Raw genomic sequence first — 26,741 nt, 5'->3', positions numbered from 1 at the left:
TTTGACTTTCTATTACATTTTATTTACAGATCATTATGGCACATTTGATTGGTGGAATTTACTCTGGCATTGTAGAAATATAATAATAATCATCCAGCAGTATTGTGTGTCTTGAAGTGGGGAAAGCCAACATCAATACCCTACTGTCTTCTTCTGGCTGGATAAGATTTAGCTCATCTCACAGCAGGTGAAAAAATTAATGTATGAGTAAAACCAAGAGAGAGTCCCTCCTGTAACTTGTTTTCTATCTCCTCCATTTCCCAGCTGCTCTCTAGAGCCCTCTGATTCCATGTCCATGTCACAGAGAGGATGAGAGAGAAAGGGATGAGCAGCACATCATGGTTGTTCCCCTAGCGACTGCTGTCATGTTCCTGACTTACTTGCTCCCCCTGAGACTGCACACCATGGTTGTGATTCTGCAACTTCGATGCTTCTCAGATCACAGGTTGCAGGCTCCAGACACCAGCCTGAAATGCTAGCATTCTCCACAATGCAGCAGCAGCAGCTTCCCAGAGAGCTCAGAAAGTCATGTCTGTGGGCTAATAGGATTTCCCAGACTCAGAAATCCACCCTCAGACTCCAGCCCTTCAGCTAAGTATGAGCTGTATTGCTTTCAGAGGTTGGTGCCTTTTCTGGAAGCTGTGACCTGGGGATTAAAAAAATAACCACCCCAAAATGGAGCTTGCAGGCACTGCGGATTGTCCTTTTGCAATGATAAAAGGGAGTTCTGACACATTTTGGGAGTGCCCAGACCAAAGGAACGACGCCCCTCCTTGTGTCCTGCACAGCTCTACTCGGGGCTTCCCCAGAGTGCAGTGCACATCCTTGCTCAGGGCCAGGAGATCCCACTCGAGGGATCAGGGATTAGTCCTCTACCTCCTGCTTTATGCTGCTTATCAGAATGGGAAGCTCTGGGGCTCCAAATTCCACTGCTGACGGGTCGATAGTTTCCTCTTTCACTTGCACAGTGATAACTATTGAGAGATGGAAAGAGGATAAATCAGTCCACCCAGAAATCTTCATTAGCAGTTGGTGCCAACAGCTCCATGGGGCCAACTTTGTTCACATGGACACAGTGACAAAAGCTTTGGGGGTCCCATCAGTCCCATTTCCCAGAAAGCAGGTGCCCATGTCACATACAAATACCAGTCCAATTGGCCCCTCTTACTGGCAGCCTCAGCAGAGACCAAGAAGGGAGCAGAACACAGAGTGATCTCCCATCTCATCCCTCCAGGGCAGGGGAAGCCTATGCTATGGGTGCTGTACCTGTTCTGGGACTAAAAAGGGCAAGTCAGCCTCCAGAAGCAGCTGTGTCATTCTGGGACCTTTCTCTGGGGAGAGATTCTCACTCTCTCACACAGTCAGAACGCACCCCCACTGGGTCCTGCTGAGGCCGATGAGGGACCCAGCAACGAGGCGTGTCTCAAATACTCTCAGCATTATGCAGTAGTCAGTTCCTCGGTTTAGAGGCTACTCTGTGTATGCTGAGGCTGTGCTAACTTGGCTTTCATTGCCATGGAGTTATGCAAACCCCCAGAACCTTTTCTGTGGAAGAGACAGTTAAGTCTTGGCTGTGCTGTCTCTGCAGCCCAGGCCCTAGGGACCCCCTGCCATGTCTGCTAGGAAGGGGAGCAGGCCACAGGATTGCTAATGGCACCCAGCATGTAGGGTAGGGGCTGCAGGCTGGAGTGACTCCCTTTCCTTACTCTCATCAGGTGCTGGCTCCGGTAAGGCCTTGCTTGCAGCTTTTGCTTCGCGCTTTGCTTTTGGGCCAGCTGGTTTCTTGGCTGCCTGCTTGAGGGACCGGGTTTTGGCAGACATCTTTTTCCCTTAACAAAGAAGAATAAAGAGTGTTGTGGAAATCCGTCCTTTTTGCTAAACACGTGTTCAACCTTCCCGGGGCAGAGGTGTCACAGGGCGGGGCTAAACACACTTGACCAGCAAAACACATTCTGATTGGCTGGATGGTCATATTTTTCCCAATCAGAGACACTCCCAAGTCACTGCTTGCTCTGAAGTGGTGGGGAGCCTCTGCAGGGGTTAACTCTCCACACTCCACATAAACACACTCTGAAGAGAGGCAGTGGAAGATGGCTATAATAACCACTCTTCCCATCATCCTAAGTATCGAACTGCAAGTTCTTACACATTAAGGCTCTGGTTAAGCAAAGCACTTAAGCACCTAAGCAGGCCCAATGAGCTCTGTTAAGTGCTTTCCTTAATGCTCAAGGCCTAGATCCTGAAAAACTGGCAGGGTGACCCTGTATTTGGTGTCTGTGTAATTTTGTTAGTTAGGGCATTATGGCCTTTTAGACTATAAGCTCTGTGAGACAGGAAATGTCATTTACTATTTTTGTACAGCACCTAGCACCGCGGAGTTGTTGATTTTAGGTGCTCTCTCTCTCACACACACACACCAACAACATGGTCTTAGCCCATTAGCTTCTTGTCCATCACCATAACCATCCTCATCTCCTAACTAATTGTTAGGAGGCTCACATCATGGACTGATTCCAGCTACCCAGACCGAGCTCCCCGTCATATCCACGAACAGGGAAGCTGCATGTTGCCGATGAATGTGTCAGTCACCTGGAAGCGTTCTCAGAGGCAGGCTGTCCTAGTTTAGAGCCAACAGACACAGCTTAGCATCCTCCCCGCACACAGTGCCCAGGTCTCTCCTCAGCAAGAGCAGCATGACAAGGTGCGAAGAAGAATAATGAAGCTATAAACACACACTGGGCTAAGTGTATCCAGAGTCAGAAAGGGCCCTTTTCTCCTGCCTACGGAGAGTCACACCCAAGAGGGTTCTTTTAACAGTTTCCAGCAAATGGAGGAAAAGGAGGGCGCTGTGGAGGAAGAGCTAATCAAACTGTCACTCACTTTTCTTTCCATAGGGTTTCTTCTTTTTCTTCGGCACCTCCTTGACTTTCACTGGCGACGTGGGCTCTGTCATCAAGACAAGAGGGAAATGAAAGCTGGGCTCCATCAGCAGCAGATAACTGGGATGCCATGTTATAAAGCAGACACAAGACCAGCCCAATCCACCAGCACACTCCCTCTCCCTGAGCCAGCCTCCCACAAAGGCAGAGGGAATAGCTGGCTATAGTGGTGCTGCTAGGCGCATGGATGTGAGGTGAGCAGGACAGGCTGGGCATAGCTGAGGACACAGTGCTACACCAGGGAAGATGGGGTAGTGCAGGGATGAGGCTAGTGATTCTGGGATGGAAGGAAGGGATATGAAGCGTAGCAGTGGCAGCCCTTGCTATTTGAAGAGAGGAGTGACACTCGTGTGAGGTTCACCCTTATCCTAGAGACTGAGGGCATCAGGACATCACAGGGCCTGGGAAAGGGATGGGGGCAGAGCTGCACCTGCTGCAAGGTTGGGTGGGGTAAGGCTGTACTCGAAGGAAAGAGGGAGAGTACAGCTAGAGGGGGGCATGGAAGTGCTCATGTGATGCCCCATTTCAGCAGGAGCAATCCCGCATTGGTTGATGGGATGGAAAACAAAGGAGACTAAAATCCACCTCAAACTGTCTGTCTTCTCTCTTCACCATGCTGATCTGGTTCCTCTGGTCAGTGAGTGAGCCAGGCTGGGGATGGGAGGTAGGATGTATGGAGTCCATGTGGGACTAGGGAGACAGTTTCTCTTCCCCACAAGTCACAGAAGAGGATGTGCAAAGCAGTGGGTCAGAAACCTGCCACCAAATTCAGGGTCACCACCAACAGGGCAGAAGAAGCAATCCGTGTTCACCAACCTGGGGCCACTGGTGGCTGCAGCTGGTAGCCCGTCAGCTCACACCAGCCTACAGCATAGATATCTGGTGACTCACAGTCCACCCACTGGTCATACTCGCTGTCCCAGCCATCAAAGTGGATGCTGAGGAGGCGGTGGACCACACGCTTTACGGTGGCTACGCAGATAAGTCGGGGCTCCATCAAATCCACTGCTTCCAGCTTCATGCCAGCCTTGAAGCCATGGTTTGGGCAGTCCTGGGAAGAGGGAAAACCCAACCCAGGTCACATCCAGGCCAATCCCAAGTCCTAATGCAAATATACCAGTGTGATTATGCCTGTAGCTCACAAAACACAGTGATGCCTCTTTGGTTTCTCTCAACAAAGTCCATACCACGATACCTACGAGGGACTTCAACTACCCTCATACAAACAGGCCCAATCCCCAGAGAAGCTCAGCCTGACCACAGAGAGGCCAGATGCTAAACCAGGGAGTACAGTTTTGCAGGGTTCGAAGGACGTCCGTCTGAGCCCCATGAGCCAGCATAGTCATGGGGACCGAGGAAGTGAGACAAGTGTGGCATTATCCCATGACACCATCATGCTGGTGTGGAACGATTCCTGCCTCCCCATCCAGAGAGGGCTGTATTTCAGTGAAGAGACTGATCCCTGTATGGACAATCTGTGATGAGCTTGGAGATCCATGTGGGCTTTAAAGAAACGCAAGTCGCCCTAATCAAAAGCTCATTCCATTATGAAATTCAGAGCAAGACAGCACCCGCTGTCATCACCAGCCACCAAATGCCTTACTTGTTGAGCCTATGGGGAACAACTCAGGACACATCCACTGATGGGAGTGAAACCTCCCAGAACAGCCCAGCTCAGAAACTCCCATGTTTGCTCCTCCCAGTATGCTGGGTCCAAGCTGGTGTGTCTGCCTTGCCCCCATCCCAGCTCACCATGTTGAAGAGCCGCACTGGCACAGCTTTTGATTTGGTCTTTTCCAGGTAACTTGTCCAATTGAAATTCTTTGCATCATACCCTGCAAAAGTAGAAAGGTCACAGGGCATAAGAGCCAGCAGAAAGACAGAGAGTGCAAGGAAGGAGCAGCAGCTCACAAGGCTGTACAACTATCCCCCTGACACTTCCAGGATGCAGCTCAAAGGATAAGAGGAACTGCACCGTTCTGCCAATGCACAGCAGTCCGGGACTCCCTTGCTAAGCACAGATTGCGAACAGCATCAAGCAATGCAATAGCTTTGAGATGTGGACAAACGTATCCAACAGGGACTCAGCTGAAATTAAACAGCCCCTGTCAATCACCATATGCAGGAGGAAATGGACTTCAAACACATTACTAGGCATCATCTCTCTTTCACCACCAGGAATGTCAAGGGCAGTGTTGAAAGCAGGAGACCACCCTCATTTTCTGGATCAGACAACCCGAGGAGGGGTCTAGAATCCGCTGGCAGTGACAGAGAAGGCAAATTCAGACCAGATTTCGATTTTATTTCAGATTAGGAGCCATCAAATACTAAACATTCTTTGGAGCAAGACGTGAGAGTAAGGCCAGTTCGAATGGATCAGCTGTTGCAACCTCACCAACCCTGACTCTTCCAAAAAAAAAAAAAAAAAAAAAAAAAAAAAAAAAGCAGCAAGCAAGCAGGCCTGGGCCCCATAATTTTGGTCAGTTCAAGCCACATTTAAGTCATCATGTGCCCTAAGGAGAGGTGTAGCCCAGTGACCTTAGAGTTCGGGGTGGGGGTGGGAGGTTTCAGAGTCTCACCTTTTGGAGGGGTCAGGTCAATGTTGTTCTTCTGGCAGAAGTTGACAGGGAAGATGGCATGTGAGGACGCATGGTAACAGAACCAATCAGAGCCATCTGCAGATGCTGCCCCATCAATGCCGATCATGAGATAACCATCCAGCAGGACCTGACAACACAAGGGGAGGGCATGAGAAGAGTAGCTCAGCTTGCTCTAAAGCCTTTCATCCTGAAAGATCCCCAAGACCTCTGTGGTTTGTCTATTGGAGGATCATGCCCCGACTAATGAAATGCAGCAACCTCTGGGGCGGAGGATGGTAGGTGCTAAACAATGCACAGCAATACACTGAAATGTTGTATCACAGATGGGGGAGCGGTAGCTTCTCCAGCTGAAACTGTAGCAGGAGTTTTAGTCAACAGGACCTAGTGACCTGGAATGGAATTTGACAGGCACACAGGGCTGATATCACCACTCTTGTGAAAAGTGCCATAAAACTTAAATGGTCAGGAGCTCCGTTTTCCATCTCAAAGGACAGTGCCTCCTCCAGCAGCACAGAGCCTCCAAGGCAGTGATGGGTCACTGGTTCACTGCTGACTCAAGAGGGAACAGCACAACCCACTGACTCACCACCACCACTCCCCGCTGTGCCATGGGAGTCCCCATCCAATCACCAACCAGGCCTGACCCTGCTTAGCCTATAAAATATAGCCGGCGTACGTGATGCGGGAGCTAACAAAGTCGCCTATTCATTCTCTCAGTTCCAATACCTCAAAATGGCCAGCGCCACACATGGCTTCAGGGGAACATTACAGGAGGGCTCTTTATTTGTCCAGAAATCTCTAGTCAACCTTCTGCTTCAAGTCCCTCCCTTCTGGATAGTGTGTGGAGATGATTTTCTGGAAGAGAACTGAAAGCCCCCAGTGACGCTGCCTCTCAAGTTATGTGAAGTGGACTAGAGTTTAGAGAAGGAAAAGGCTCCCCGGGATTGTATCGCCCATTGCCCTGCTAAGTGATGCAAGGCGCTCCACAGAGAGCAGGAAGTGATGGGAGAGAATGCAAGACTGGGAAGCCAGGCCATGCAGAATGTAGGAACACACACAGCCCTTCCCCCTAACACTCCCTGCATCCCTTTATTCCTCAAAGCCACGCTCTGTATGCTGCGCTGACACCCTCCAGGAGCTGCTGAGGTCTTCTGGGAAAGCAGATCCTCTCTTCCGATTATCCAGGGGCAGAGGATGTGGGAGAAGTGCATAGCATATGTGCTGCACTGGCAAGGAACTCAAACCAGCTGCAGGCAAGTACACTTGTCCTCAGGCAATATATACTTATCTGTAAACTGACCCCAGCCTTGAGTACCCCCACCACTGAAGCTGCCGGCAGCCTGCTGGCCCCTGAACAAGTGCCCCAACCCAACCTCCTTCCCTGCTGCCTGTGACGTTATTGATATAATCTGGGACCATATAGAACATGGTTGCAACCAAGGTCCTGTAGTGGCACCAAATCTTACGTAAAGGGGGTCATATAAGGTGTCCAAAACCAGATTATGGGTTGCTGGTTATGATTATGCTGTCTATGTCTATATGTATCATTTTGTAGCTGAAGTTATGAGGATTGGCTCTATACTGTCTGTATTTCAAATTTGTGCTTCTGGGAAACATCCCAGACAAGTTGGTGTTAGCTTTGCCTAGCCTGCTGGATGGCCCATTAAGGACCATCAGCTACACAACTGACCCATTGAGAGAAGGCAGTCTTGTAACTCAGCGAAGTATGCAGCGACTTGCCCATGTGATTCCAGACTCCATTTTGCTGTAATTTTCCCAGTAAGGAGAAAAAGGTTCTTACACCTGGAAAAGCCTGGAAAAGGCTGATGCCTCATCTCCATCTTGTCTTCAATCCTGCTTCTGACCTCTGGAGGGACTTTGCTATGAACTGAAGCTCTGAACAAAGGACTGATGACCCATCCCACCGGGGGATGTACTCCAGAGACTTGATTTGAACCTGCAGTTTACTCCATCACTGCTACAAGCCTAAACTAAGAACTTTGCCATTACTGTATGTAAATGATTTCATTTAACCAATTCTAGCTCTCATCTCTATCTTTTTCCTTTTATGAATAAACCTTTAGATTTTAGATTCTAAAGGATTGGCAACAGCGTGATTTGTGGGTAAGATCTGATTTGTATATTGACCTGGGTCTGGGGCTTGATTCTTTGGGATTGAGAGAACCATTTTCTTTTATACAGGTGTTGGTTTTCATAATCATTCATCCCCAGGACGAGTGGCACTGGTGGTGATACTGGGAGACTGGAGCGTCTAAGGGAATTGCTTGTGTGACTTGTGGTTAGCCAGTGGGGTGAAACCAAAGTCCTCTTTGTCTGGCGGTTTGGTCTGCCTTCGAGGTGGAGAAACACCAGCCTTGGGCTGTAACTGCCCTGTTTTAAGCAATTGGTCCTGAATTGGCACACTCAGTTAGGTCCCGCCAGAACCGCATCATCACACTGCCTCACTCCCTCAGAACTCTCCCAAAACAGGAGCCCTGACTCCTCTCTCACAAGCCCCAGACAGGCCCCCTACCTCATCCTAACCTCTAAGGATGCAGAGCAGAGGCTCAGATGTCACAGGCTTCGACTGGGTGTCACTAAGCAATGCTGTAGGCTCTGTCCCCTCTCAGCCCAGGTTACCTTGCACACAGTAGCCACACAGATGTTGCCCAGATTCAGGGGGTCAATAGCTTCCAATTTCATGCCTTCCTCGAACCAGCCACCCTCAGCGTAAACAGCCCGCACCTAAACAGACCGCGAGGAAAAGAAACTGGGAGTCACCGTCAGGATCATGGCTCGTCTCTGAATGCAAAGGGGATTCAAAGACCCAGAGGGGCACAGCAGGGTGGAAGAAGGGGAAGGAAAGGTCGCCCTGAAGCAGAAAACTAAATGACTGAAACATGATTGGGGGGCAGGGTGGTGCTAATTTGATTAAAAAACAGAGACAAACTAAGCCCAATGGAACAAAAAGAAACACCCATATATCAAAGAGCCAGCTACCCTAATGCCATCCCCAACCCAGAGCCAACAAGCCTCCAGGCCTCAGAGCAAGCCCTTCCTTCCAGCAGCACACAAGCCTCTGACCTGACCTCCCTCAGACCTTCCCAAGCCCCCTCCTCAACCAAGCCTCTCAGCTACTCCTCACTCGAGCCTGTAGTCCTGCCTGCATCCTCGAGTCCTTCCATCCTGACCTTGAATGAGCAAACCTCCTCTCCTGCTCCTGACCATGTCCCCACCCCATCCTCAAACACCCCCAATTCCAGCTCCAAGCCCCCACAACCCAACAGCAAGCAAAGCCTCAGGGCAAGTGAACCCCCTCATTCCAGACCTGAACAAGCCCACCATGCTGAGTTCTGTGGGCCAGACACTGCTCTGCTGTTGGGAGGGAGAAGAGAGCTCAGCATCTACATGGGTTAGAGTCCAAAGAGCAGTGCGGAAGTGCAGGATGGGTCCCACCATCTCCTGGCAACGCTTCCTCCCATCCCTTTGTTGGGATATGTAAGGCTTAGGTAGAGAGAAACCGCTGGTGTGCTGACATGGTATTAGGGCATAGAGGCACAGGCAGGCACCATTTCTGCACTTGATAGATAAAGTGCTACCCTTCTCCCTTCCCTTCTGCTTGTTAAGGAAGATAAGCATTGCAGCTGCATACGGAATGTGGAGATTTAAGGGCTACTCTCTGTGTAAAGCAGTGTTCTCTCCCCTTCCCTTCCTTTCCCAGCTACATAAATGAGCTCGGGGTCATGGCCCCTTCCTCCCTTCCCTGAGAACAGCCGATTAAGGGAATTTGTGGCTGCAATTACTGCAAAAAACAAAAACAAAAAACTGTATCTTCAAAGTAAAGATGTCTGTAGAATATGCTTAATGCTGTAAACAGGGGCAGTGATAATTATATTCAGTATATAGCTATTAATATTCACTATATGGGCATTCATATTACTCAATAAGGGGCATTGTAGTGAATGTAGGTAACTTAGACAAAAGGAGCGTGATGCGACTAATTCAGGGCGTATTCGACAACTGGGTCCAGGGGAACAAGTACTTCAATAAAGCAGCTCATTTACTCAACCCGCCTCTGGGCCCTCCTGCTCCTTTTCTAACAGCCCTCCTTGCCATGGCAGTCTCAGGGTGCGAGAGCTGAGCTCTCTTACCTTCTTGAAGAGGTAGGGGACGGCGTCACAGTAGATCTTCCGGAAGGTAGGATGGTTTGCCATGTCACTGCGCTTTTCCTCTGCCAGGAGAGGGAAACAAGAAAGAGAAGCAGAAATGAGAGCTCTCCTGTGACAGAGGGGGAGCCCTGCTAAGGCATCATCTGATCAGAGGTCAGCAGTGATAAGAAACCGGAAAGCACCAGCTAGTCAGAGGGAGCTGGAAGGGGATGTTCAAAATTACAAAGGGAAAATGGATCTCCCTTTGTATTATGGAAATAAAGAGTCCCTTGAACTCAAAGGATAAATCTACTATCACTGATATGAACTTCTAGACATAATATATGATAACCAGGCAGAGATGTGCTCTGGGGGGTCAGCAGGAGAAAGGGAAGGACACCTACGCTGAACCTGGATTTCTTTTTTAAAGCATAACAAAGCATGCTGGCCCCTTTAGGAGTGGGTGCTGCTAGGCTGCCTCTTAATAATAATGAGAAGAATTCTAGGAACTGATGGGAAGAGTAATCCAAGGGCATATGATGCCTCTTGGTCTCTGGACTCCCCCGGGGAACTATATTGCCCACAAATGCCTCTCCTTAAAAGGCCAAGCCCCAGAAAGAGGTGACTTAACGTCACCTGCTCTTATAGGGGCCAGCAAGCTTTGTCACATAAAGCTCAGTAACCGTATAGCCTTTAATAACATCTGTAACTATGCAGGCTAACATAAAGGTACAGCATATCACACTTCAGGGGGAGAAACTGACTGTCTCTTGGGGAATCGAAGAAGAAATTACACTTGTACTGGTGACATGCAGCAGAACGTATTTGGCCAGGTGCATTACACTGGGTTGTTTGGCCTCTGCAACATCTCATAACGGATACTAGAGGGTAGGTTATATGGGCAGGCAGAACCACTGGTCTGCTATGGCTAGAAGCAGGTGATGTGATTTTATCACAACTGGCCCAGCTTGCAGGACATGAGATGGCCTTGTCAGAATCAGAACCATTCCATGAAAACCCAGGACTAGGGTAAACTCTAATCTTGTGTCAGTGTCTCTCTGGGACCAACCAATAGACGGCAGGCTGGGAGAGTCCTGGGAAAGGCCACATGGATTTGTACCTGTCTTCTTCATGTTGTGACCCACCCTACGTGACCAGCCCACTGGGTGGATCAGAGTGCTCCACATATGGCACCAGAAGTCATCATCGCTATCCCCGTCCTCATAAAGGAGCCTCAGCCGGCCACCAATCACCGTGTCCACTACCGCCATGCGCGTCCGAGACACATGGGTCTTGTCCACTACCTCCACCCGCATGCCCTGACGGAATGGGTACTTCATGTTCTCTGCCATCTGCAGGGACGACAAACAAACAGGATCTCTCAGAGTCCTTCATTCCCAAATGCTTTACGCAACATGACCCTCTCCACATGCACGCTGATCACTTGGCTGCACGTCAGAGCTGGGAGGAAGAGACACCTTGAGAGAGGGACACAGCAGCCATTCTGAGACCATGCTGCTGCACAACTGAGGATAAGAAGGGCTGAATAACCAGTCCTAGTGAAATCCCTGTGAAAATTATAGTTTGGCAGAATGTAACTCCTCCAACTCAAACTGGGCCAGGCTCACATCTCACTTCCAGTGAAGGTGGCCATAAGGTCTTCTATAGCCACTTCTGGTCAGAAACTTATTGGAGTCTCTTAATTGACTTTAAGGGGAGTGGGATCAGGCCCTTTGTTTCATACTCCCTAGAAAGACTGAATCTCCAGCAACACCCTCCAACCCCACCACTATCCTGGAGCACTCGTACAGACAGACTAAGGGATTTTATACTGACTCACCACATCAGCCTGACTTTTCCTTTGGGGGACTCCCAAATTTTGATCAGGCCCAATCAAACCTATCCTTGAGAACTTTCAAAGGCATTTGTAAAGTCCCTATCACCTTGGCATATCAGAGCCCAGGGTCTCAGAGCAGGGAGATCTAGTGCCATGTGGCAAAACGCGCATTAGCAACATCTCTATGGGGCGCAACCCCACATGTGCCTTGTAGAAGTTTCTCTCCAGATTTGGGCATGAGGAGAAAAAAGTATTTCTGTCTGGAAAAGCTTTGGACATGGTAACATTCCAGTCTCTCTCTCTCTAGCACTTCACTACCAACTCTACCCTTAGTCAGTGGCAACTCTCCCCAGAGCTTGTCTCCACCACGGCTCAGTGGGTCTGACAGATTATCCCACGAACAAACAGCTTCATTGTAATCACAATCACCTCAGAAACTATGGGAGACTCTAGTTCAGTGTCTCCAGTTCAATGTTCCTGACTATCCTGGATCCTGCAGATAAGTGAATCCCATCAAGTTCTTTTTCTGCCTGCCATTTCAAGGGATTATTTTCCCCCATCAGAAATTTAGAAATAAACTTTTCAAAACTTGCCAGCAGGGGGAGCCTGCCTTCTCGCTCAACTCTGACTGGAGTTGCATCTACTAACATCCCTTCAGATTATAAAAAAAAAATCAAAAATCTGCCAAACTGTCAAGATCTAAATGACTTCTCACATCCAGTGCTACTGACTGTGTATTTCAGGAAAGCCAGTGACGCTAGTCTAGTCAGTTTGGTCTCCCTCTTATTCCCCAGCATGGTGTTGTGCTTCCAAAAGTGAAGAAGGTTTCTATTAAAAACAAACAGCTCATTCACTGAAACAAAACAATTCACATTTAAAAGCAGGATTTGTTTGTGCGCGCGCACAAAGGAAAACAAAACCCCCACCAATATTTTCGGCCTCAACTGTTTAAGAACATCCTTTTAAGCCCTGTCCATGTCCTGACAGAGATGCAGACAGGCTGACTGGGTCAAAGGAACCCGCACTGCCAAAGGAGCATTCTGTCCTACTTTCCAGGTATGTCAGGCAGCCCTGAAAGGAAAATGCCCTCCCGCACCCTGCACTATATTTGTTCCCCCTCCCAGTGCCAATGAGCAACAGGAGAGGTGAACAGAGCTTGAATCAAGAGAGAGAGATTCCCCCGACAGCGCTGTCTCCTCGGCTGTAAGCTGGATGGATGGTAGAACCTTCCGCTTTACCTTGATGTGGAAATCTACAGGGATGGTCCTTGCTCCCACCAGCCCTTTCATGAGGTACCCCCTCCAGTCTGTGTACTTGGCGTGGATGGCTGTGCAGGAATAGAGAACAACAATTCATGTTACTTGCCTGTTCCACCTTCATGAGGGCACAAAGTTAACAATGCATTTGACCCCTTCCCTCCTTTCCAGGAACTGCTGGTCTAAATTCAAGATGTTCTTCCCATTCATATACACCAATGATCACTAGTCTTTTACTTACTTACACACATTCGTAGCCACACTGCAGCTATGCACCAGCAGAATATCAGGATTCCGATGAGCTCAAGGGGCTTTGCAACCATTTGGCATAGAAAGCAGAAGAAAATTAGTTCTTCTTCTTCTTCCTATTATCTTTGCACCAAGGAGCCCCAGTACAGATCAGAATCCCATTGTGCTAGGTGTATAAATATAGAACAAAATGGCAGAAGAGTGCTATTTAGAATAGTGGCTGGTACAGAGGAGATCAATCAGCCCCTAACACAAGAACCAGGGAGCACTTGATGAAAATTAAAAGGCACCAAAATTTAGAATGGATAAAAGGAAATCCCTTCAACCCAAATGCTGGCTGGAGGTGAGATACTGAGCTAGAAGACATGATCTGTGCCTTGGAAAGCTTACAAACTAAGATCCCAAACCTGCAACTGGATTGACACACATGAACCTGTGCATCCAAGCAGAGCCCCACTAATTTCAAAGGGGCTCCTCTTGGGAGCAAGAGTCTGTCCATGCTGATATGATTGCCGGACCAGGGCCCAATTTGGGACATGAGGCTGTTTAGATTCATAGATTCCAAAGACAAAAAGGGACCCTATGATCCTCTAGTCCAGTGGCTCTCATCCTTTCCAGAGCACTCCTTTTCAGGAGTCTGATTTTTCTTGCATATCCCAAGTTTCACCTCACTTAAAAACCTGCTTATAAAAATCAGACATAAAAATACAAGAGTGTGACACACACTAGTACTGACAAATTACTGACTCTCTCATTTTTACCATGTAATTATAAAATAAATGAATTTGAATATAAATCTTGTACTTACATTTCAGTGTATAGTATATAGAGCAGTATAAACAAGTCATTGTCTGCATGAAATTTTAGTTTGTACTGACTTTGCTGGTGCTTTTTATGTAGCTTGTTATAAAACTAGGCAAATATCTAGATAAACTGGTGTACCCCCTGGAAGACCTCTGCATACCCTCAGGGGTATACATATCCCTGTCTGAGAACCTCTGCTGTAGTCTGACCTCATGTATAACACAGGCCATAGAACTTCCCCAAAATAATTCCCAGAGGAGATAGTTTAGAAAAACATCCAGTCTTGATTTAAAGATGATCAGCGATGGAGAATCCACAGCGAGCCTTGGTAAATTGTTCCAAGGTCATAGGGGCCAGGGGAGAAGGTTGGAATAGGCTGTGGAAATGGAAATCATCTGAGTAAAAAGTGTAAATCAAGATGTGTCAATTTCAAAACTAAGTAAGTAGCATTTAACCACTCCCCTTCCTCCCCAGCATGCCAGAATTCTGCTCTTTCACCAGCACCTCTAGTGAGCTTTCTGGTTGAGGATGGATAGACACAGTTCTTCCTATCACCCTCCAGCACCACTCCTAGTCAATCAGAGGGAGTTGCAGAGAGAGTAATGCAAGGAGCTGCCTTCTGAGGACCAAGAGAAATGGACACTTTATAACAGAAGACAGCAGCAGATCTGCATTCCCAAGCGTTACAAACATGACACTGCAGGACTGAACTAGGAGAGAAACCAAGACTGCTGCATGTGGAATTAAACACTGGCACCTCCTCTCACAGCATGGCACCAGGCAGGCACTCACTCTGTGGGGGTACCAGGATTTTGCTGTTGATGGCACACCAGCCGATGGGGTGAATGTCCACTGTGCCCAGGTTGCACCAGAAGTCATGGCTGGAGTCATTCTCAAAGCCTTCGTAACGCAACAGCGCCCTGTATCCTGCAGGAGACAAAGAGGGAAGAGATGCATTAAATCTTGACTGTTTCTCTGCTCTGGTTACTTTGTTCCCTACAACACATTTCCCTGCACTACATGAAAATTAGCTTCAAGTGACAGGACTTCCACTACTTCCCTTGGAAGACAAGCACAGCTTAATGGAGCTCAGCAACATAAAGTCCTTCCACGAGTCCTGCCAATTTACCTTTGTTTAGGTTCCATCTATTGCTCCTAAACAACTCTTCTCCCTCCTGGCATTTCCCCCTTTCAAAGACCCCTGGATGGCTCCCATAGTCCTGTTAAGTTGTCATACGGCCAGGCCAGATAGATTTAGCTCTTTTAAACATTCTTAACATTCTCAGTTACTGATAAGCCTCTCAGAGACCTACCTGCGATCTGGACGACAGAAGCGATCCAGTATACCCGACTGGGGAGCACAGCATCACTATTCAACACCTCCACTTTCATCCCTTTCATCACATCCTCCCACTGCTCAAACAGCGGCACCTGCAAGATTGGGGCAGAAATGAAGGGAGAGGAGAGAAGGGAATGGTAATTATGACCCAGGCTGCATATATTTTGCAGACATAATCTGCCTCTTGCTCACAGAGCTGTGCTCCAAAATGTATGCTTTCATTTAGATCACAGTTATTTCCAGCCATTAGGGCTGTAAAGGGACCTATGACAACATGAACCCAGCATAATGAGACAATTCGTTTGTAAGTCTGCACACAGCCTGAAACAATAAGTTCTCAACTGTTCAGTTCATCCCAATGGGGTATTGACTTTGAAATCCAAAGATGGCTTTAGCACCCAGATCATAACAAGACTGACACCACCAAGTTGTTCTCTGGCTCTGGGACAAGCAGCAGTGACTGCATAACTTCAGAATGAGAAAGAAGAGTTTTCCATACCTCTGGTGAGCTAACTGTGACCCTGCAGTGCCAGTCCATTAGGACAAGAATGTTAATCACCATGAGGGGAAAAAAAAAAAAAAAAAAAAAAAAAAGGGGGGCAATTGCCCCATGGAAGCTGGCTATCCCAGACAATCACCTGGCAGCTGGACACCAGTTTGAGGTCACGAAGACCACAGTAGGTGCTACTATCATAGTTGCTATTTCATGGGCTGAATGCATGGCAGTAGTGTCGTAGGGGTACGTGAGCAAGGTGCCTAGTGTGCAAGAAATCACCGAAGGACTTGAAGTATTACAATTTCCAAACTGTTTAGGAGCTATCAATAGAACTCATGTGGCCCTTCTTCTCCCACAAATACATCAGAGGAGCACTGCCTCATGGTGACACCAGCCCCAGTGGAGCAGCATAGCAGGTATCTGAACATGTACGTAGGAAGACCACCCAAAGCACACGATGCCACAATATGGAAAAATTCTAGAGTTTAAGAATGGACCAGAGGAAGGGAGAATTATTCTCATAATAAAAATATTGACATGAAGGGTGTCTCCACCCCCAGTGTGATCCTCAGTGCATAGCCATTTTTACCATGGCTAACAAAACCACTTCCTAGTCACACCCACCCAGAGGATACCATTTCAGCTATATATTTAGCAGGATGATGGTAGAATGAGTTTTTGGGGGGCTGAGGGCAAGGCAGAGATACCCACTGACCTGCAGTGATAGCACAGGGACAAGCATAGCAATTATACCATCTGTTTACTGCTTAACATATGTGAAGCCAAGGGAGATGACTTCTACGAACAATGTAGCCAAGATGCAGAATTTACTACAAGCAGCTGACTAGGCACACTGCTGTATTTGAAACGGTTATTAATATTAGTACTGCATGCAAATGGTGAAGTACGAGATAGAAGCTCTCTGTGTGTCCACCTTCAAAGTGCTAATGGATAGTGAGAATTCAGTTTTTGCACTAGGACTCCGCTGCACTGGGGTTCAGTTTCTCCCTCAGTGGCAGAAGTGATCTATAGTCATTAGCCCCTTAGCTTAGAGCTCAGCTCTGCCACCTTGATTAGCAGCTTTCACTGGTAGTAGCCCCATTGACTAGTATCTGCCCTGAAAACAATGTAAGGGTGACAGGTTTAGGCCCTTCACATGTACCATGTGGAAGTTTATGGCAGAAAGCATGGGGGGTGTGTACTGATGGGCCAACAGCTGCAATTAAGAGATGTTATGCAACGTTGGAGAGAGCACATCCTTGTTTGTATGCATCTATAGAACTCCCGCTTGGGTGAGCCATGTGGTATGGGGAGGGAATTGTAGAGAGGAATAATTCAGTGCAGTATTACAATTAAAGAGGATGAAGGGGGCTGTCTAAGTCAGCCAGAGGCTCTTTTATCCAAGAATATTTTTATTGAACCCCAAAGGCTATAGGCCAGCTGCAAGAGTCAGACATAACAGCACAGTGCAACAGAGCACACTGAGTGATTTGTTGGAGTCACATTTACACTGTAGCCTTGGCCAGGAGGCCTAATGTTGGATCAACGCAGCAGCCATTTTCTCCTGAGCCAGTTTATTTGGTGTTTTCTTGGGAAACATCTCTTTCATTTGCACTTCTCATTCCAGAAAGAGCTCTGCTTCATTTTCCTGCCCTCCTGGCAGAACCTTCCCTTGTCTCTCATAGGAAACCTCATTTTAACCATCTTCTCAAACTTGTACATGAATTCAGAACCCTGGCACACGTCTTGTCAGCTCTTCTTCTGGTCCCCGAGGTCTGTGAACCTTTTCACTCCAGTGGATCTGATCAGCTTCCTCCCAGCCTGCTCTAGGAGGTCTATACTGGTGCAATGGTCACTGAAATGGAGAGTTAACAGCCAAAGCAACAGCACATCCAATATATCAACCAATATGACAAAAGTAAGAATTTCACTTCAGTTTCAAGCTCTAGTTCCTTTCTGCGAGATGCCATCTCTAGTCCAAGAACAAAGTTAAGAACAGAGCACTGGTATTCACACATCACTTCTAGGAATAAGGGTGGGTAAAGATGCTACTTAATAGGATAGAGGGAGAAGAGCGAGGAATGATCCTAACTGAATTAGGAAAGGTGGCTTGGCTCTCTGGCCTACACACAAAATTGTACCAGTTTAAGTTGAATCTGCTTAAATCGCACCTTCCCGTTAATTCAGTGCAATTCTGTGTGGACATTCCTAAAATCCATTTTACCCTGGCTTACAGATACATCACTTTAGAACTGGCAGTGTCCACACATGGGACTTGCACTAGTTTAACTCAACCAGGGTGTGTCTGTCAGCACATGTTGTGGGCCATCCTTACTGTGGGCCAAAAAGGATCCTGGACATGTCTGTGAGCATCCTTAGTTTGCAGGATCCTTTTTGGCCCACAATATCTCTTTACAGGGCTCCTGTCAAGGGAAAGAAGCCATTTTAGTGAGCAAGGGGAGAGAGCTGGTAAGTTTGGAGTAGTGGTTCACACAGATGAGAGGAGACGAAGCTTTGTGAGAGCTTTTGTGGAGGAGGAGGGAAATTATCATTGCCCTAATACTTGAAGACAAGATTGAAGGATCTGCTCAGAGATTTTCCAAATAAAATGTTCCAGGTGTGGGAAAAGCCAAGGGCCAAGACTAATTGGTGTCTGATAAATGTAGAGGATTTTACTGCATGTCAACAGAGAGGTTGGGAATAGGTAGTGCAATTACTGTATCCTACACCTATAGGCTGTATTTTCTTTGCCAATAAAATATGCCTGAGTGTTTTCCATGTTTAACAGGAAGGCAGACTGACGGGAAACTGCAGGCAGATAGAGGTAGCAATCTGGTTAGACAGCCTGCACTGCAAATGGGGCAGACAGATATAATCTCACATGAATGTTGTGGCCATTGTGCCCAGCAGTAGTTTCCTGCAATTAAAAAAGTCTCTTGTTTTTAAAGACTTTTTACATTGCAATCTCCTCAAGGATCTGCCAAGTTTAGTCCAGCCACATAGTGTGGCTCAGCCAGGCGCTGTGCAGGCATTTCCACTTTGACTGTGAACGGTGGCCTATGAGCCAAAAGGAGGGAGCACAAACAAGTAGAGAGCCTGGGAGGTGACAGAATAATCAAAACCGCTGAGCTGATGAGGGATTTGGCAAGAGCTGCAGAGGCATGTGGATGGAGACTGATAGAATAAGGGAAGGGGAAAAATATGAGTATTTCCACCCTCATGCAAGGTTATAACTGCCCTTTTACATACACTAATGACAGCATCCAGAAGACCCTTTCCCCCACCTCTGTGAAATCAACCTCCCCACTTCCCCAATCAGTACATAAAACGGTAAGAAGGTGCATACCTGCTGCTGTACAGGGCCCCATATCTCCCAATTCCTAGTCCTGCCAACTCAGCTTGGCTGTCTTCTCCAGAGCCAGGATTCCTGAAAGCTGGCATGGTGGGAAGCTGGCAATGCAACCAGCTGCTCCAGCCCAGCTCTTTGTCCTGCTAGGCCATGGATCTACTGTCCTTCTAAGAGTTCTCCTTAGAGTCCCCTCAACAAAGCACTGAATGTTGCCTCCACATTAGTCAGTAGCAAATCAGACAGAGTGGAAGGGTGTTCTGAACCGTTCATACTAGATATTTCCTGCCTCCACCTCCTCAAAGCACCATCTGACACACCAAGCGATGTCCACCTTGGCCAGTCTGAACTCAGTTGCCAAGTTATACACTAAACCAGGCTGAGCTGGCCAGGGACCTCTTCCTCTCCCCAGACAGACATCATAGACCATACATCAGCCTCCGGCCTGTGGCAGCAACCTTGTAAGATGGTCTCCTCTGAGACATGCTGGCAATAGAATTAGCTGGGTTTCAGAAGCGGATGATGTTACTCGCTGTGAGAATACAGAGCTCCATAGTAATGGTGTGCGCGATGCTACTTATCTGGGCAAATGGATTCCAGCCAACTACAGCCTTACACAGCAGAATGTGGATCTTACAGGCAATGATAAGCGTGATGGGGATAATTATTGGGAAGACCACTGGCATCAGCAGGGCTAAGACAACAGGCAAGCTCCATCCACAATGGCCCTGTCTTGATGGAGACTGGCATAGCAGAGAACCAGTGGCTGTTAGCTTCGCTCAAAGCAAGCTAATCCATATGATTGCAGCCTTGGTGCACTGCCAGTAGTGCTGTTGTCTGGATGCGATGTGTGCTACGTGTATGCTAGGGGACATTATAGCAGATAGCACAGCCATTTCCTCTAGTCCACGACATGACCATGGAGTGAGAAGAACAAAGTATACCAGAGAAACTAAAGGCATTGTACGAAAAACCACCCACAGCTCAAGTGGGGATGGGGGAGGGGGGGAGAAGAAGACAGACAGAGACAGTTTCTATTTTTAAAGAGTTTGGGGTTCCCTCCAACACAACTTGGGAGGACAGAGTCCCACTTCCCTCCCATGCCCCACTACCACCTCCACAGGCTTCAAGTTATAGTGGCTGGAATTGGTTACAACTGTGAATGGCTGATGCCATTCAATGACATTTCTATCTCAGATAACACCAAGATCCCTGCCCATTTCCCTTCACAGGATTCCAGCATGACCAGTAAGGCTCAGACTCCTTCCCTCTCAGGAGGCAGAGACAGAGTCTGATATCAAGCTCTTCTATACCATGTGGCTTCCAAACCATGTGAAAGCCAATAAGCCCAGGTGACATGACACACTGCACACAGGCAGAAAGGCACGGAAAATAAGGAGAACTCACGTGTTTGAAGCAGCTGACAGGGGCAGCCTTGTAATCATGGTCCTCCAGGTACTTTCCCCAATCAAAGCCCAGGACAAGGGCTGCAGGAAGACACAAGAGAAGAGAGTGTCAAGGTGAACTGGTTCTGAAGAGGATGCACAGCCGGTCTAATGCACAGCTCCTTCTTCTCCACCCCAACCTGCACTTACCATCTTGGCCTGTCAGCGTTCCATCTGCCAGTTGCCCTGTCCCCTGGGAATGGAGGAATGCCCCAATTTTGGCAGACCATGCTGCCTTGTGCAGGACTTTAGCCTTCTTCGTAGGTGGTTTGCCCTATGGAAGCATAAAAAGAAGAGGAGGTTGGGATTCAGAGGCACAGGAATAATGTGTTCCTGAAGGCAAGGTGCAGACTCACCTCCCTATCTCTGGCTGAAGGATTTCAGAGGTCATGATGTTCTTCTACACTCACTGGGCCACGAAGAGCCAGAAACACCATGGATACAGTGCAGTTCTGCCCTCCTCATCTTTTCCCACCCCTGCAGAGAGCAGGACCCTTAATATGCCCTAGTGCCCCTCAAGGAAGGGAGAGAGGCACCAATAAGTAGACCGCACTTGCTGGAGGATTATCAGCAGGTGGCTGACACTTCCCCCTACGTGCTACTCCCACTGTGATTTCAGAGGCCACTAGGTGGGTGTCACTCACCTGCAGCCTTGCCAGGATGCTGGCTTTCTTGGAGTTTGAGGAGTAGCTCCTGGAGCAGGAGACGCTGCAGAAGCGTTTGGTCTTGGAAAAGAAAGCTTCCCTTGTGCCCACGATCCCACACATTTCACACACAGCTGGGGGAGAGGAAGATGCACAGAACGAGAGCTGAGGGTACAGCATTAACTCTGCTGGCCTTGGCTTGACCCTTGCAGTGCTACAGTGCCGGGAAGTGTAACTAATTTGACTAGCCCCAGCAGAACCCTGAGAGCCTCTTGACAGAGCTCAGAACACAGTCACTGGGCAGTTCCACTCCCAGGGCACGAGTATTAAAGCTAAACCATTACACATATCCTGAAGCATTGTACTGCTTTCAAATGGGTACATATCGGTTTCTAATCAGCTACTGTGCCTCTTTGTTGCACGCAGAGCATACGGTACCTGGCTCAGAGCCGCTGTCCTCCATCAATCGGCCTGTAGTGGGCGGATGTAGTGGCAGAGGGGAGGTGGGCAGCTCCCCAGCTTCACGATCTGCCACATCATTATCACTAGACTCATCCAGGCAGGAGCTGCTGTCACTGCCCATGCTGCTGTTGTAACCCCGGAAGCTATCATAACCCCCAAACAAGTCCAAGTCGTTGTCATCTTCATCCTCCTCATCGTCGTCGTCCTCCTCCTCCATCCACTCCAAGGGTGATGTCTTGTGGCAGAAGGGAGACAACTAGCGGAGAGGACAACTCTTCAGACCCAAGATTTTCAAAATACCCTTATGCAGTAAGCCAGGCCTCAGCACAGCAGGGCTGTTCCACGAGGCTTAGGGAGGGGAAACCTGGTGTGGCTGTTAAAGATTCTATCTAGCAGACCCAAGAGCAAGTGTCCGACTCACTTGGGAGTGTGGGGGGGTGGAGGGGAAGAGAACTCCCACCTGCTCAGTGAGTTCTCTTATAATGTTTTACCCATCATACTCAGCATTCCCAGAGAAGAACTCAGTCACAGAAGTGCAGAAATTGGGGGAGGGGGGGAGGAGGAGGAGGGCTATCAGGAGTGAGAATGTAGGAGACCTACAGCCATATTAGGGAGAGAGGGTAGTAAAAAGTTGGGGAGGAGGGGGAAGAGTAGACATCATGTCCCTTCATCCATTCTTCTTCCCAGTAGTTGAACCTGTTCACTGGCAGCACTGGATATTTCTGTGCAGCGTGACATGCCTAATCCAGAGGAAACATTTCAGCTTCAGTCACTGAATTCCATGCCACCCCAACATTCCCCAATAAAGCTTGAGACTCGGGGATCAAATTCAGTGCTGAAACAAGGAGGTGCAATTCCTAAGGAACAACTGCACTGCCTTATGTCAGGGCTGAATTTGGCCCAGGAGATGCAGTGGCAGTGAAACAGGACAAGTCTCATTTTCACATATTAAACCTTGAACAGACAGATCTGTATGAATGAAAGAGTGTAACATTTCATTTCATCATGAGTTGTTCATGACTACGTCCAGACTCGAAGCTGCTACAGCACTATGGGATTGTTAGTAAGGAGGAGCAAGAGAGTAAAGGGACAGTGAACAAGGCAAGACATGAAAGGTTGATGACTGCCAGGACCCACTCTAGGCACCAGCAAAACAAGCACGTGCTTGAGGAGGCACATTTCCAGGGGCGGCATTCTGGCCATCCTCCTCCTAGGAGTTGAGGCTTTCAGGTGTTGTAAGGAAAAGAGAACTGGCCCGCGTGCTTATGCGAGATTCACAGGGTTTACTGTACAAGAGCCCGGTAGAAAAGAGAAGCTGGGCGCATGTAAAGCTAGAAGGAGCTCAGGTGCTGGGAACAGAGCCCGGGGCTCGACCAGATAAACTTCTGCAACGTTTAATTCTCCTTAAGATCTTGCCATCCTTACTAAAGGGACTTACACCACTGGCTCCGGTGGAACGATTTGCGGGGTAAGGATCACTCAGGACAGGAAGGGTTTGCAGGGCCACTCTCAAAATCCCAATGGAGCTGAAATCAAGAACCTCTCCAAATGCAGACCTCAGTTTTCAATCAGGTTTGCCTCTCTGGGCTTGAATCCATGTAGGGTTTAAACAGAAATCGGTACTGTTTCCAGGCTAACCGGTTTGCATCAAGCTCAGAAGCTCTCAATCCTGAATTTCAGGGGTGTGCAAGGGGTCAGCACATCTGCAAAGAGGAGAGCATATAGGGGCTAGAACAGATGTGTCAGCCATTGCAGGGCCCCTTCACTGGGATATCTCGTAACCACAATGGCTTATAATGTAAGAACGCAATAAGGCACCTGACGAGAGAGCTCAAAGAGCTAGTTTATGGATCTCCAGAGTGATGTTCAGCGTGACAGCTAGATCCACATGCATCGACCCTGTCCTTTAAGTGAACCTGGCCTGGAACTTGGCAAGGCTAACACAGAGTTAAGGGTATTTCACACTCGTATGTCTGGTTGGAGAGATTCCAGACAGGGAACTCCTAGGGAAACCTAGGAGACCTGTCCATACAAATAGGCAGCGTACACAGAGGGTCAGGGTGATGTATCCAGCCCCATTTCCACCCCACCAGCACCGCTGGAGCCTAATTTCTCCAATCATTCTGTATGGCTGCAGCAGGCTGCCCTAGCCAAAGGCACCTGATCTGACAGAGTAGTACCAAAAGACAACATGACTCTAAAGAAATACTGAATGGTCAGAGGGACAGGGCATAAGGGCACTTTGCCAGGAGAGGCAAGCTTCCCCCGCCCCCTTTTCTCTCTCTCTCTCTCTCAGGAGAGAAAACTCAGTCTCGGCCTGGGCAGGCTGCTGTTTACACCTGTTGGGACTCCCCCGACCAGCCAGTCATGCTCAGGAACCCAATCCAACAGTGTCATGCAGGGATCGACAAGGATCTGTGCTGACTTCTCTCTCATGAGAGCAGGATCTGGGCCTCTGGTGGTAGAGAGTGTCCCGGACCCGTGTCACTCTTGCTAGGTGTAGCTGAGAAATACCTTTGGGGGCAGCTCCTCAGAAGGTGGGAATGGTCAGAGCTGAAGTCAATGTCCACTCACACCAGCTGAGGATCGGCCACTGCTTTCCTTTAGTCTTTCTACAGAGAGATCAGAGCCGCAAAGAGGGAGGGGGGTTCCCAAACCCAAGCGCCTTTAAGTGCAGCCCTGCTGGCAAAAGAACATCCAGTAACTCGTGCGGATTATTGTCTAGTGGCTGTAAAACAACAAACAAAAAACCATCCCCAGAATTAAGCGTAATTCACAGCTGCTTGGATGCAAACCCCATTAGTGTTGGGAAAGAGAAAAGAGAAAGATTTAGGAGGTTTTTTCATGGCTCTGGGACAGACTGAGTGGCACCCCCAGACCCTATTGCCCTAACCCTCCCCCTACTTCCCTTTTGATTTGTAGGATATTTTCTGACCCTAGACGTGAAGCATTCGCTACAGGAGTGGGTCACTGGAAGGAGGGTGGTGATGGGAAAGCAGGGACCGGGAGGGGGGCGGGGGACATTCCTTCCAATTAAGGTGAAAGGGAAAGACACTGTGAGCCTTTTACCAAAAGGAGAGAGAAGCAGGGGAAAGAAACACTCATGGTTTTTAGACTTTAAGGAGTGAAACTCTCTGATCTCGCTTCCAGTCTGGGTGGGAAGTGAAGTTGGAGGGGCATGCGCTGAACAAAGAGCAAATGCAAAAGAGATTCTCCTTTAATAAGACAAATTGCCCCCAGTAAACCAAGTAACGAATACAAGCCCCATCTTTCTTTTGGATCTAAGAGATGCTCTTGGAATGAGGTTAAAGAGCCATCACCAGCCACTGCTGCAGAGTAGAAAACAACACAAATCAGGGACTGTGCAAACATGAGTAAAAGCCAAAAAAAAAAAAAAAAAAAAAGGGTGGGCGGGAGGTTGCTTGGGGCAGCTAAAAACATAGAACCGGCCCTGATGACTGCAAGAACATAGGGTAAGAGGAGGTTTGAACTGGGCTTTGGATAGAGATGAAGGAAGTTAGGGGATGAATTGTTCCTAAGAGATCATGCAACTGCAGCGAAGCATCAGCCTCTAGGAGGTAGTGCATGGTGAGGGGTGGCAGAAGGATGGAGAGGAGATCAGAAATACCACAGTGGATGTATAAAGAGAGATCAGGTCCCAGAGGCACATAGCAAGGAAGGATCAGCAATACAGTAGTCGCACTGGAGGTTGACTGGTTACTTCAAGGTCACCAGTCCTTTACTGCTCCCAGGTGCTAATGCAGTAGCTTAAACTTTTAGGGCAAGTGATACCCTTCAGCCTCCAATCCCTGCACTCCATACTGCTTTCCCTCTTCCTCCCTCCTCAAAACAAGAGCAGCCAGACACATAGTGGGACACAGTGAAACAGCTCGGTCCTCGTGTAAACAGATACAAGCTCCCATTAAAGAACAGGGGGCTTCCAGCTGCACCCATCGAACCTGAACAGTTCCCCGCAGAGGCAGTGGCAGGAAAACGGGATATTGTTCGCAGCCCTGGGCACGGGCCAGAGCCAAAAGCCGGCAGCGAAGAAGTCCAGGGGTTCAGCGACTACACCCCAGCCCAAAGCCTGGCACCACTTATTGCGTTACCTCGACTGAAGGAGCCTTATCTATCCACAGGCAGGTGGGGGCCCGTTACAAAACAGGTCCTTTTACGAACACAAATCAGGGGACCCTTTGCGAAGGATCCTTCCCTGCCCGCCCACATCCCATCCCGTTTGCTCCGTACGGCCCCCCTGCTGCGGCGGGCTGGCTGGGGTCCCCTTGGGACGGAGAGGGCTTCCCAGCCACTCCCCTGGGCGGAGCAGGGCTCTGGATGGCGGCGTCTCACCCGCTATAATGCCAGGTGAGACCCCCCCCGCGCTGCAGCGCAGGGTCTCGGAGCCCCGCGGCGAGAGGCCAGAGCTCCTGTGTCCGTTGGCGGGGGCCGGGGAAGGCAAAGGGATCGGAGGCTGCAGCATCTCTCTGCCCTGCCTAGGGTCAGTGTCCGGCCCCCAGGGACCCCGCCGCTTACCTCGCCCCGCTCCTGCTCCATGGCTCCCGCCCGACCCACTTAACAGCTGGTGGCCGCCGCCGCCGCCGCCGCCAGGCACATGCTTCAGTCGCTGACCAGGCCCCGCCCCCGGCAGGGTGTCACACGCCAGTCACGAGCGCGTTAGCTTCACCGTCCCCTATGTACCGGAAAAGCCTATTGGCCCCTTCCTCCCGGCCAATCCCCGGAGAGATTGCTTAACAACCGGAAACAGCCGGGAACGGGTCCATCCCGCCGCGAGGCATTCTGGGAGCTGTAGTTCGCAACAGCAGGTAGCCAGGCAGAAGGCGGCCATATGGGCGGGTTACAGCCCCGCCTTTGAGGCAGGTGGTTCCCGGCGTGCTCCGTCCTTCCGCCTGCGTCACTCTGGCTACAGTCCTGGGCGGGGGGAGGTGCCTGAGGCCGAGCCACTTTCCGTCTACTCCCAGAGGCGGGGCGGGGCGAACGTGCTGCTGGGATGGCTGCTGCGTTGGAGCGCGCGCAGCGACTCCTGCCCGGTGTTACCGGCGCAAGGAGCCAGGCTCTACCCGGGAGGGGCACCCTTGGGGCCAGCCCTCGTGCGAGTTCTTGTTTTCCTTATGCCCCAGCGCCTGGGTGATGGGTTCCGCCTTCCTTCTTAAAGCAG

At 49.2% G+C, this 26,741-nt stretch overlaps 1 protein-coding gene across 3 annotated transcripts; it reads right to left on the bottom strand.

The window, feature by feature from the left end:
• L3MBTL2 (L3MBTL histone methyl-lysine binding protein 2) lies at positions 1 to 26,264 on the bottom strand. 3 transcript variants are annotated; one of them, XM_030547092.1, is made up of 17 exons: positions 26,099 to 26,264; positions 21,542 to 21,821; positions 21,104 to 21,237; positions 20,610 to 20,733; positions 20,422 to 20,501; positions 15,147 to 15,264; positions 14,626 to 14,760; positions 12,763 to 12,851; positions 10,808 to 11,039; positions 9,691 to 9,767; positions 8,180 to 8,284; positions 5,519 to 5,666; positions 4,692 to 4,774; positions 3,756 to 3,990; positions 2,881 to 2,946; positions 1,707 to 1,829; positions 1 to 974 (listed from the first exon to the last, which is right to left on the bottom strand). In XM_030547092.1, the coding sequence occupies exons 1-17, from the start codon at positions 26,117 to 26,119 to the stop codon at positions 865 to 867; spliced, it is 2,160 nt and encodes a 719-aa protein (XP_030402952.1). In that variant the 5' UTR covers positions 26,120 to 26,264; the 3' UTR covers positions 1 to 864. The 3 variants fall into 3 exon arrangements, with proteins under 3 accessions (XP_030402952.1, XP_030402962.1, XP_030402942.1); XM_030547102.1 differs by having other exon boundaries at positions 9,691 to 9,770; positions 21,542 to 22,305; positions 26,099 to 26,263; XM_030547082.1 differs by having other exon boundaries at positions 9,691 to 9,770; positions 26,099 to 26,263.
• Between the last annotated feature and the right edge of the window lie 477 nt (positions 26,265 to 26,741).

The sequence above is a fragment of the Gopherus evgoodei genome, chromosome 1, assembly GCF_007399415.2.
Source record: "Gopherus evgoodei ecotype Sinaloan lineage chromosome 1, rGopEvg1_v1.p, whole genome shotgun sequence".
Lineage (NCBI taxonomy): Eukaryota > Metazoa > Chordata > Testudines > Testudinidae > Gopherus > Gopherus evgoodei.
The sequence above is the reverse complement of the archived record's forward strand: the minus strand, read 5'-3'. Positions and strand labels throughout refer to the sequence as shown.